The 13,337-nt window shown below is 38.3% G+C and overlaps 1 protein-coding gene across 7 annotated transcripts in view; it reads right to left on the reverse strand.

Moving 5' to 3' along the window:
- Positions 1 to 1,659: 1,659 nt before the first annotated feature.
- The window catches only part of TBC1D4 (TBC1 domain family member 4), a 97,397-nt gene continuing 85,719 nt past the window's right edge, over positions 1,660 to 13,337 (reverse strand). For all 7 annotated transcript variants that reach the window (XM_032099958.1, XM_032099960.1, XM_032099959.1 and 4 more), the window contains 6 exons: positions 13,007 to 13,165; positions 12,319 to 12,563; positions 9,444 to 9,603; positions 7,356 to 7,525; positions 5,519 to 5,695; positions 1,660 to 3,927 (listed from right to left, as the gene is read on the reverse strand). In XM_032099958.1, coding sequence (XP_031955849.1) covers positions 3,700 to 3,927; positions 5,519 to 5,695; positions 7,356 to 7,525; positions 9,444 to 9,603; positions 12,319 to 12,563; positions 13,007 to 13,165 — 1,139 coding nt within the window. In that variant the 3' untranslated portion in view covers positions 1,660 to 3,699. The remainder of the gene's footprint in view (positions 3,928 to 5,518; positions 5,696 to 7,355; positions 7,526 to 9,443; positions 9,604 to 12,318; positions 12,564 to 13,006; positions 13,166 to 13,337) is intronic.

Here is a 13,337-nt window from a genome sequence, read left to right on the forward strand (position 1 = left end):
CATTAAATTTTGTTTTTTCTAGTCACTAGAAAGACTGAGGAAGGAGAAGCATATGTTAAATGCATTCAATAGCTAACACTGGCAGTAAAAGATGAAGCACAGAATCAATTACAATTCTTCCAAAGGATGGTATAGCCTGGCATAAATCTTGACATGTTACAGCCTGCACATGCCTGTCAACACCCATCTATGACTACAAAGACTGACTGGATAATCACTATTAACACTGCCTGGGGTTATTCACCTCAGCACAGAAAAGGCTATTCACACTAATACCTATGTGGTTTCAGGTTTAGATTAAGTGTCCAGATGCAGACCCTCTGGATCACACTAGTAATATCAAATTCTTGGATCAAACTGCTGAAATTCTTTTGTACGTTACAAATTGTTCAGCTTTCCTGTAGTGATATTGAGCTAAGAAGTGTCATGTTGAAGACAGCAGAGTCAAACCACTCAACTAGATTTGTGATTTCAACTAAGGTCGATTTGCAGTAAAATCTAATGCTTTTTTTAGACAAAAGTGAACAAATGCAACTTTCAGGCACCTTAAATACGCATTCCTCTTTTGAGGAGATAAATAAATACTCTATAAGAGAAGAAAAAAAACCCCAAGAAACAACTTTCTGGCCAGATTTTCCACCTGTAAAAGAAGCGAATACCAGTCTCCTACATTAGCCCTTCTTACCACACTGACTTATTTCAGCCTATTTATTCCTAGCCAGTTTGCTAGCTAGAAGGACATACATCTCCCCAGACTTTGAAAAAAAGCCCTCTACCAGCAGAAAGCAGTCTAAGTTACCTGTTTCTGAAAACAGCAGATACTTTTTCCTCAAGAGTTAGGTCTCCACAAGTTTAGTGCAAAAACTGAGAGCTCTGTTGTGCTTAGCTCAGAGAGAACAGCAGCTTTATCCTGAGAACTTTTTTCCAATCAGAAAAACAAGATACAGAAACAGAAGAGCAATTTGTCTGATCCCAGGAAATGCCCCTTCTCCCAAGCAATTATCCTTGCAGCTCTGCCTCTGGCCCACTGGACCTTAAGACCTCCCCCTCCTCACAGCTGCACAAGTGCAACTGCACAGAATAGCTGTAAAGCCATCTATACATTAGATAGATGGACTCATACACACATCCAGTTCAGTCTTCTAGATAATCTTGCTGGTTATTCATCTGAAGATGGTGTGGAGGAGAGCTGCTTGAGTGCAGACTTCAAGCTACACAGCCTAGAGATATCCAGTTACAAGGCACTCTTGGGTTCAGCATACAAACACTATCAGAAGTGTCCTGACGCCATGAGGCACTTACCCCACTGTGGTTTTACTTCTGTAGTTTATTCCCATGTGTTGTTGCACTCTCCTCCCACTTCAAAGGTAGATACATAAAGTTCATCAAACTACTATTGTCAACGTGCATGTGTACTAACTGAACTGCTACAGAACAAAAATACCTTTTAACAATTTCATCTTCAGTTAAGAACAATGCAAGATTATTCTCCCTGAGAAGAATATATATCCTTGTACTCTGTGTACTTCTACAAATCCTGCAGGTTTTCTTCCCCACAACTAGAAACTAAACCCAGATCCTTTTCATATTTCATGTGAACAGTATTATTGAGAATGAGATTGGTACTTGAAGTGTAGAAAAATAAAACTAGCCAGAGGCTGTGGGAAATGCAGCAATGACATTTATTGGAATTTCTCCAGGCATTACATGAAAAAAATTTAAAGTGAAACAGACGATAAAGCTCATTCAGTGCATCTTCAAAAAAAAGATGTACCTGAATAATCTTGATTCTTTGTAATAGATTCTGCTGCAGTTCCTGGGATTAGTTTTTTATATACACATCAGATAAAACTCACTCTTGAACAAAACTGCAAAGAACTGCCTTGTCACTTGGCATTTCCCCATCTAGTACAATACGACATTCTTGAAATATCTAGACAGATTCCACATAATTTTATACACAGTGTTAAGACCTTTCACCCAAAATGTAAAAAGAGAGACTGTTAAGTAAATCAGTATCTTTAATCAAATAAAACATCATGGAAGTAAAAAAACAACAAAAAACCCAGGAGAGCCAAAGCCCCTAAGTTCCACAGCAGTGTGCAGCAAATAAGCACTGTTGTTGCTCACTTTTATGGTAACATAAAGCGTAATACTTAGAAAGCAGTGATATTCAGTCCATGCTTTCTAAATTGGACAATCTTATGCAAAAAGACACTGCTGGATTTGGCACTTTGCTTAATTGGTTTTCTTACTAAAAAGAACAAGTGTTTCCTGAAATACAGTATAAAGGGAAAGAGATAGCATGAGCCACTGTAACACGCAATTAAGGGTTCAGACATGCACTCCAAAATACTTGTCTATTACACATTTGTCTAAGCCTTCTCAAAAATTCACTTGAAAACATTTTCAAATCTATATGCAACTTTTTATAAGTTTACCTCTATAAACATAATTTCTCCCTTGAAATGATCAGAGTTTATCTCACCTTCTGTCCAGAACACACAAATTCATGACTTTTGTTTTAAAAAGAAGACCACAAAGCAGTATTAAAACAGGAATAGCCTGGAAAGCATTATTAAAACTGTGCCTGTACTTCAGGATCCCCTTTGAAATGTATAGCCACTGTATATGTGAAAACTGAAAGGTACATAATATCTGAGACTTGCTTGGTCCTCTCTTGTGCACTCATGCTTAACTTCCTGCAACCTACCTCAATTTTCTTCTCAAATAAAATTTAAAACAGCTTTCTGCATCCCAATATAATTACACAAGGCTTCTTGCAGCATTTCTTTGGTTAAATGAGAACCCCTTACACATTTAACTTACAACAGGCAAATCTCTGGTGGAAAACTAACATCGGAATGAATCCCATCCCACTGCTGGGCTTCCTTCCTCTCCTCATCACGATCAACCCCAGCACAGGTGGAAGCAAAAAGGCCAAGAAGGGAGCAGCAGTCACCAAGCTCTTGCCTTTGCGAGCTCTGCGAGTGCGTGCAGACACCTATTCCTTAGCTCTGGGTGACGGAGGTGGAGCTATGATGCAATGCTTTTTTGTTTCCAGTTCCAACATGCATGTGGAATCACACTGCTGACTGGGACAGCCCAGGCAGCGGATGGCACTACAGCTCTTTCTGTGCAAAACATGTCATGACACTTTTTCTGCTTATTGGTCTGTGCTCACAATGTCAGTAGAATTAAAAGAGAGGCACGCATGAGTTCACACAGATTTTCCACAGAAGATGTGAAACATGCTGCTCTTTGGAGGGCAAATTACATTCTCCTTTTTCTTTTTCTTCAAGTATTATTCAACATATTCAATATACAGATATAGAAAGACACACTATCCTCATTTCACTACAAGACAAGCACATCCAGAGTGAATTTGCAGATCAGAATTATCTTTCTCTACTCCAATTCCTCTTTTTCTTTAGGTCAACTCTAAATATACATCTACTCATCATAATTACATGTGAGAATCCTTTATTTCCCCCTTGTGATTTATTTACATAACCATAAAAAAATTAATAGCCTGAATTTGCATACTGACACTTGAAGGCCCATCTGTAGCTATGAGTGTCCCAGCACTATTTTTGGGTAATACCATTGCCTATTGCTAAGTAGTTATTGAAAAAGCAGCATACTCATTTTTTCATTCTTTTTTTTTTTTTTAAGAAATGCTGCCTAGAAGACCCTGGCTTATGGCTTACTCCATATTTTATTATTTGGGTTGTAGTTTACTTCCTTCAGGAGCAGTTCACAGTCAGACAACGATTCCGCTGGCAAATACTTCACTATCTGCTCAAGAGTCTTTTGATATGTTATCTTCTCCTGTTCCAGGGACTGAATTACAGTCTTCATTTTGTTCTCCCGAGTCAAAACAGTCTCCAGGCTGGCTTCCAGACTCTGAATTTTAGCGTGAGCAACCTGTAAGTAATAACATCATAATAAATTTATAAATGCGGAATAGTTTTCTTTTAATATTATGATAAGGTATCTGTTAAGGAAAGAATTACATAGCTACTTCTAAAAGACATCTGTGTAGGCAGACAATACAAGGAATGTGCATTGTGTATCATACACCAGACCTCCTCACAGTGACCAGATCAATCTGAAGGATTTCTCAAAGCTTTACAGAGGGAAGGAGACCTACAAGTTGCAGCAAGCAAGGGACAGCTGAAAGTAACAAGGAACTGGAGCTGGAGGGGAAAAAACGAAATCAGCAGCTGGAGTAGTACTGGAAGAAATGACCTGTGTGACAGTGATGGAACAAGGGGAACCCTCTGTGATAAAGTCAGAAGCATGGAGAGGCTGGAGGGAAAGAGAACCTCAACATTAAGTCTAGAAGCAGACTGTGTTTTCTATTGTCCAATTAAAAACCTACAGCTTCCTCTGACTAGTCAAAGAAACCCTTTACCACAGCAGTAGCAGTTCCCTCTGTGGGAACTGGAAGAATTTTGATTGTTCCTAGGAAAGGGTACAAGCAGAGGAATGAAGAAGTTACACAAACAAAAAGGTGAAGAGGTTAAGGAACTGGGAAAGATGCATTATTGTAAGGCACTCTGAAAGAACAGAAAAGCTTTGATAGAGCCTTTCAAATCAGCCACTCAATTATTCTACGCCTTTGGTGCATTTTCACAACAAAGGTAAAAGCCAAAGCTGCAGTAAAAAAATAAAGAAAAATAAAAAATAAAAAATAATAATAGCAAAACGTTGAAGTGATTCCTGCTTTCAGTATCAAAAGAACACAGCACAGCACCCTTAGCCCATGAACACAAAAATAATGAGGACTTCATCTTTCCTTTTTTTCCTTCCTTCTATTTTCATGTTTCAGAAGCTGAAAGTACTTTCTGAGCTCTTTGCAATGTTTGTTCAAATTAACAAATATAACAAGAAATAGCCTGGTGATGAAAAAACAAGAACTTGCCTTTCAGGAACATGCAAGACAATACATATTGCAACTGAAACAAGTCTTGGCCAAGCTACAGGTGAACAGTGAAGGAGGAAGGACTTCTTTAAAGCACAACTTTATCAGGCAAAGTCTGGTGGCTTTCAGATGTAGTGAGGTCTGCTAGAAGAGACCACCTTCCAAAAGTAGACTATGAGTTTCAGCAGAAGGAAACAAAATAACATTGCCTACAAAGGCCTGGAGGAAACAAGTCTGCTGCATTATGGATTATTTCTTAAAACTTTCCAACAGGGAAGCAAAGAGATGAAGGGACAGAGAACTTATTTTTCAGTAAGACACACAAATTTTGCCAACAGATTTTATGGAAGATAAGGGAAGAGAGGCTTTGGGAAAAAAGAAATCTAAATCAAGAAGGAAAAGTCCAAGGAATGACAAATAATTTAGAAGTATGCTTAGCAGAAGTGAATCACTATAATTAAGAGAACTGCTCAACTGCACAAGGTCTTGCAGCAAGAAGACTTCTCACACAGACTTATAACAACACTTTCTCCACTATTGGCTGAATCATAGAAATGACTTCTCCATGAGTTTGTAGCCTAAGTCATTTACCTGTAGCTTCTCCAACAAATCCATGTTTTGCCTCTTCAGATGATTGTTTGCCCTCTCCAGCTTCTCCAGGGGTTCACCTTCATCACAAGGACTCACGTTTTCCTGTAGTTCATCTTGAAGAACATGGTACTCTACTTCATAGGCATGGAGCTGTTTTGAAATATCCATCTCGAACACCTGCCATGAGAGAAAAAACATTTTTAACTACAATAGAGAGGACTTATTCCACACGAATGTTTGACTAAGAGTCAGCTCTTCTGGATTAATGCTTTTCCTGTCCCCTTCAAAAAAGTGTTTAAGGGGATGTCTACAGTAAGAGCATTATAACATCGAGAGTTGTAGCCATAATAAATCATAGACTTCAGAAAAAATTGGATCATGCCTTTTACAATTACCAAATACCAGCTCTTACTAGGAGATGTATCAGCAGGAAAATCTTATTCAATCCAAGAATTTTATAATATGACCAAGTTTTATGGACTCTTGCTCAGGAATATTAAGAAGTTCAAGACAAAGTTTTTAAATCTGGGATTCATCAGATCTCTGCCTTCAAAACTGGATCCCTTGAGCTCATTTACAGACTTCTATAAAAACATTCTGCACAGTTACAGATTCCATGTGCTCTATCTCTGCATGATGACACACTACTTTCTTATTGGGATACTTTAGGGATAAAGCATTGTGAAGACTACAGAACTGAGCCTCTAACAGTGAATGGATCGCATGACCCTTATCTGTTCACACATCTAGTCACAGCCTCTCAGCCTTGGAAAATTACCAAAGATTTTTAGACTAGGATAGGAAGGATGTCTACAGTGACATCTTTTCTGTTCCTTATCCTAGAGATCACAAATATTCCACCAACACAGACACACATAGATTCCCCGAAAAACCAAGTTCTGTATTACTTTCACTGTTCTATTCTATTCAAATGAGATAAAACTTTAAATTATGTAGTGTTCAAGCTGGCTAAGTACCATTTTCCTCTACATAGCTACCCGATAAATCACCTGTGTATTACAGATCTGCATGATGTCTACATTTTTCTTTCACTACCCATTATAAGGGGATGGTCCTGGGAACTACCAGAGTGAGACAGCCAAACAACTGTCCCTGCAGCCAGGCTAGGTAGGAACAATAGGATACAGGCAGTCTACACATGAATGCAGATCTGGAAGGCTGCTCAGCATGAGACCACACCACAGGCCAACTGAGCTGAGCTGACCTGCATGTAACCACATTCAGCTCTGCAGGCAACATAACCCGTTCTTTACTCTATCAGACCTGGCTTTGCACAAAGCCATTTCTACCACGCCCCCACAGCACAGCTGCTCTGCAACCCATGCAGTATTAAACTACCATCTCTATCACTGCCAGAATCAACAAGTTGTGAAGACAGACATGAAGGTGCCTGACACAGGTTTAGCACAGCAGTCACAGTCAATGCAACAAGGAAATGAAGATTTACATTGTCTAAAACTGAATTCTTATCTAAAAGCACCTGAAAGATTCAAACCTTAACAAGCCACAGGAATGCGTAAGTGCTCACTCACACACACGGTTTTCTAGAGCTCTTCTGTTATCTCTGAACTACCACTTGAAGGGGGAGAGCTGCTCCCAGTTTCACAATTAAGGTACTAGACTGAGGCTCATTCTCAATTTGCAGCTTCAGCGCAGAGGAAGTTTAGGTACAGAGATGAAGATTCCAGCCACAGACAGTATTTCTCAAGAAGGTTTTCATATCTTCTTCTGAGAAGACTTTTGCTTATACTGTAGGCATGATTCTTTTAAAGTAAAATAAATGGGGGAAAAAAAGAAAAGCGAAAAACATCCTTACCTGAGTAATAATTTTTTCCATTTGAGGCTTAGTCATATCTGGAATAGTAGTTTTAAGAAAATCAACAATGTTCTCAAAACTCTCACATCCCATTATAGATGTCTCTTGACTGCTAAGTAGGCTCAGTGCTACTTTAAATATGACTTCTGTTCCTTGAAGAAAAATAATGTCTAAAAGAGAAAATAATTACAGTACCTTGAAAATGGGAGCTAGAGTCATTGGATAAATACATATATTTGCTGGGATGTTCTTCTTTGTAATCAATCACAGTGCAGATATATTCAGTTCAGAAGTGCAATGTCTTATTTCAACAAGAGGATAAAGCATATTAAAGAATTTTCTTTCATCTTACAGATGTGAGAGAGCATTAAAGAAAATACTGCATGCTTGTTATGTCTGTAGCAGTTATCTGCAATAAGCATTTCATCACTGTCTGCCACAGACTGTTAACCAACTGCTAACTGGTTTTAAGTGCTCCTGTGACTGAAAAGCTACTGGGGAGCAGATCACAACACAACTGTTTTTCTACAGGCAGAAGCTAGTTCTTAAAAAACAATCATGTAGATTCCATAACGGGTTATAATATTTTCAAAATTCATGGTAGTGATCTTACTGGCTATAATGTAAGCCCCAAACTCTTTGAGGTATAATTACATGAATAAGAGAGGAAAGTCTGGGCTCTGAAATTTCTGAAATTCCCCCTTCTCAGGTCTATGATGGACATTCAAACAGCATAAATATAAGTATATAGTTTGTGACAGGTAGGCAATAGCCATTTGCTCCTGGTATATTACAATGGCCCATAAGACACTGAAAATTCAGGAATTCAAAGCATTAGGAAGTAAAACAATACAATAACTTTGCAATTTTAAAATGGGAACATGCCTTGGTCAACTTATTTACAGAGAAATGACCACCAAACCTCTTTCCCACCTTCCCCCATTCTTAAAAAATTCATTTAGGAAAAAAAAAACAACCCAAACAACAAAAAAGAAAGGAACATGAAATGCTCAAGTGTCCCAGAATTCAGTAATCCCAAAGGGAAAGAGATATTCACATGACTGGTACACCACTGAAAAAGAGATACACCAATCATTTGTTCATACAGACAGCAGACAGAAAACATTTGCTGTAAATGGAAAAAACCCTGTATAACGGAGAAATCATTGGGTAAGAAAAAATTAAAAACTTAAAACCAAACCCAAACAACCAAAACCTTCTTCCTGCCCCCAAGACAACACACCACACAAACTGAGAATCTAACACACTCCAGTATTAAAACATGAGACGAAGTCAGGTTGAATTTCTTAAGAAAAGACAAAAGGTGCCATACAAAAACAAAGATCAAAGGGAAAAAAGTATCTGATTTAAGAGGAAGTACCTTACACGTGCATTTAGATTCTTGGTGCATATACAAGTACAGTGAGTTTTGCATTAACAAATAACTTTAAATTTAAAAAACAGGTGCATTACTAGAGATTTGACTAAGCTGGCAGTTCTTATGGACAAGAAAAGACGACAAAAAACAATTACTTGACATTCTGATACTGTAAACACTACCAGGCATAATCAATATTTAGGTTTCTGTACTACACATTACCTGAAGAGGAGCATATAATGAAAAAACCTAGCTGAATGAAATCAGAGGCATATTAAGACTTGGAAATTGTTCAATATATACATGAATACCTAAACCAACCTTTAAGTTCAAATTTGCTTGAATTTTATTAGAAAGCACTTTAGAATCTGAATTCAGAAATGCATTTTCTTTTTTCAGTTTGCAAGTTGGCCAAAATGAACTTTTCTATAGATATAAACTGAATACATTTGCAACAATAAACTTTCTGCTGTTTACACTTCAGGAGTCTCTTAGGTAATAAGAGAATACATAATTATTTGCTCAAGTCTGATGTTTCAAGGAATACCCTTTGGATTTTCCTCTTCAAGGAGCTGACACCCCACCATGAAAAGTGTTGCTACTTGCCACCCACAACAGTCACCCTAAATGTCCCCAGCATGTAGCAAACTACTGGAGAGTTTCAAAACACAATGGACTGTTTATTATTGCAATAGAATAAGCTTTCTTACCAAATACTCTGGCTACAAATCCTAATGGAAACTGAGATGCGAACAGTGTAAGAAACCACGGTGCAGCATAAAGACTAGGACTGATTTCATTTTCTTCAAGATGATTATACAGGTCTCTGTGATAATCATGTAGAAGCCTTGAGAGCTGATACATCTGAATCTACAGTGCATGAGGGGGTTGGGGGGGAAGGAAGTAAAGAAAGAAAAGTTCAGCTTTACTCAGTTTTCCCAATCATTCACATTTCATTCGAGGGAAATTAACTGCAGTACAGATGGCACGGTAAAATGAAGCTTAATTGCCGCCTGGGGCCTCGAGTGGTATCCACTCACATATAAACAACCTGCCACTAATGAATTAAAATCAACAGGGTAGTCAATAACAAAGAACAGTTTGAACCTGATTACTAATGAAGTATCATTTCAGATTCACAGGCTTAAAGTAAGAAGGGAATATATTGCTCCAACTTTGTCAACAAACCAGAATTTTCAGTCTCACAGCAATGAAAGTACAGGTACCTCCAAGATGTCCAAATTCTCCATGAATTATTTCTGACTGAATTTACACATTCCAGCTTTCATTCTCTAAATTTTAGCCTTATTTTTGCTGCATTTAAAACTCTAGTGCTACAGTCATCACTTTAGATAGTTTCTGTACCCACAGAACACATTTTATTTCCCAGAACACCTCCCAGTGGTCCTGAGGAATTTAAGATACTGGTGCAAAAAGTGTTGCTATACAACCTATAAAAGGTTGCAAGGGAAAATGGTTAAAAGGTGCTATTCATGGCTAAAAATATCACTCTGTGGTAAATTATTTCCTTGTGACACTTCTCTCAGAAAGCAGACATATATTGATTAGTTGTCAGGCCCAATTTTGTTGTAAACAGTGCTTTATGCTTAAGGTGAATCTGCTCCTCAATAAGAAAATGACTCATTACATCCAGCTATTTTCCTACTTCTAGAGTTCATGCTTGTTCCCTACCAAAAGCTGAGAGCCCTTGAAGCTACCTGTTTGTCAGCACTGTGTACATGAAGAGGGATCATTCATTTAGGCAAATCAGCTAAATTTGTGCATGCATTTGAGTCCCTGTTTTAATTGCAAAAGATACCAATTAAGCCCAGTTTGGACAGTGCCAATACAAAACACACGTGAAGTCAGAATTGCATCACAGAGTAGTAAACCAACTGGGACAGTTCATTATGAACTAAGGATCTAGATTACTACTTTTTCCAGAAAACAACTAAAAAATCTAAGACAAATAAGTTTTCATTATCTTGAAGAATCATCCAACACTTTTCTTCTACAGGAGTGAAGCCAATTCTGCATAAAAGCTTGCTTGTGTTTCACTACTGTAAATGCAGAAGAATTTGCAATACTCTACTCCTATTAGAAAACAACCCAAATATAGTAAGATCCTCTAAGTCTTCTTGTCTAGTTTGTCTTGAGCAGACAAAATTTGACTTTAACAGAAGAACTGCCTAGGAGCAAACTGTGGGAAAAGACAAGCCATTTATTTTAAAAGGCAAACAGTACTACAAGTGGTAAACCTCTCCAAATTTAAAAGTACTCTTACAATGAAAGAGTCACACTCATTTAAACTATAATGTGAAATCCTGGACATGTGAATGCTCTCAAATCATCAGATGTTGGAAGTCTATAACTGCAGTATAACACACACACACTTAGAGAGCATCTACTAGGGAAAAAAAACCCCCACAAACATGCATTTATCACACTTTTACCCTCAGTGGTTTAAAACGTATTTGTGGGGGGAAATGGAACAGGAGGAGGTAAAACAATGATTTTTATGGCTGTTCACAATTCATCAACAACAAACTTGTTATAGCATACTTACATCCACAGTCCTCTATCACTTTTAGAATAAGCACATACAGTTTCTCTAACTATGATCTATTCCATTGCTCTGAACATTTTCCAAATAAGCACCTAAAGAGACTGATCATGAAAAGCGGGCTAAAACTCTCCCTTAAGTTTTACTTAATTATAACTGTTTGCAGGGAGCATGGGGAAAAAAAAAGGAGACTTTTGTATCTGCTGCTTTGTTTTCTCTTCCTCCTCTGTGGACTATAAAAACTCATCAGTGGTATATTCCTTTACATTATAAGGGGTTTATAAAATATAATTATTCAAGTCAGTGGACAGTTGCATGTCAAGGTGAAAGATTTCTCAAACTTTAAACCCTGAAATTCATACAGATCTGAAAATTTTTGTCTCCTTCCTAAACAGTCTTGAGTATCTACAGCTAGCTGCTAAATAATATTGCAGAGCTTGCATCATTGCATAAGCTAATTAAACGACTAAAAATTCATCTGTTTTCTATCTCTGAGCGTGATGGAGTAGAAGACAATGAGAGAAAAAGAGGTGAAACGATGAGTACAAGGCAGGGCAGCCCCAAGTACAAATGCCTGAGGAATACATTGACTGACCACTGTGTGTCACTATTGACTTGACTTGGCCTTACAAGACAGACATCTACATCCAAGTGCTCATGGACTGAATAAAAACAAAATCGAATTAATTTTTAAACTCTATCCACGCACGACAAAGCGTATCAGTTTTTTTCTAGCATAAGGAAGAGAGCAATGAGGAAAAGAAAAGGAAGGGCAAAATAGCAGAAATCAGAATTTCTGAAGAGGAGATGACAGGGATGTGCAACAGGATAAAGTCTGCAAGTTTTAAACTTCTCTGTTTGCAAACTGAGAGGCAGAGAGGGGTTTGACAATAAAATATACATGCACCTTACAACCTCCAAAACAGCGTAAGAAGCTTCTTACGGCCCTGGAGAACCTAAGCAACCCCTGAGAGCTCAAAAGTGATTTAAAACTCTGGTTTGCTCCAGAAGGACTGACTTACCTGTAGCGACATCATGTCTGGCCTGTACTGTTTACGGAAGCCAAGGTCATACATGAGGAATTTCAGCATTTCAAAGGCCTGTTCTTCACTCATATGTAGAAGCAGCACTCCAGCTACAAAGCTTATACCTTGACAGTAACCCACTTCTTTGTCCAGCAAAGAGTATGCTTTCAAGAGATTAAACAGTGATAGCTGTCCTGCTCCAAGGTGGGCGGAAAAGTAAGGATGCGTAGGGAATGTCCGTCCTGATGTAAAGAGAGAAGAGTAGTTGATATTCAATTCTTCTAAAGAAAAACCCCAAAAAAAACCCCAAACAGCATCTCTCCTCTCTCAGACCATTTCTCTTTGCTTTCATATGCAGTTTGCCTTTAACCAGATCAATCTGTATCTTACCACTGATTTTAGACTGTACCTTTTGATCTCCTTTAATATTCTCATCTGCACAGAACTTGCAGAAGCAACTGCCTGACTTCTCTTTTCAGACAGATGCAGAAGGGCATAAATATGAATGGCATAGCCTAAGAAATCATCTGCTTACAGGACTCTAAATGGCATACACAGAATGTATCCTGGTGACATAGAAAATGGTGTTCATAGAGCAGCATCTATCTTCAGCAACAGCTTCTATTTTGACTGGTGTGTTTTTCACTGAAAGACCCACAAAACCAGTCAGAAAGAACAGACTTACCTAGATCTACGAGGATGGCATGCTGTTGAGCAGTCAGTTGTTTCAGAAGTTCTTTGTAAGAGATGTCAGGAGGCTGCTGCTTGTTTGGCAGCCTGTGCCTGACTCGGTGTTGCACAGCCAAAAACTGCCAAATTTCTCCCCGACGACTTTTTGGTACACCTGCAGGTCAGTCAAAAAAATAAGAGGCCTAAGCAGGGGGATACTTTTAGTGCTACAACAAAAGAATTTGCTTTGTCATAATCTTGGCTGAACCACTCTGGATGATCCCTTACGAAGTGAACTCCACTCTGCAGTGTGTTCACTCAGTAGCCACAGCTCAGTCCCACAAACT

This window comes from Corvus moneduloides, chromosome 2 (genome assembly GCF_009650955.1).
Source record: "Corvus moneduloides isolate bCorMon1 chromosome 2, bCorMon1.pri, whole genome shotgun sequence".
Classification (NCBI taxonomy): Eukaryota; Metazoa; Chordata; class Aves; order Passeriformes; family Corvidae; genus Corvus; species Corvus moneduloides.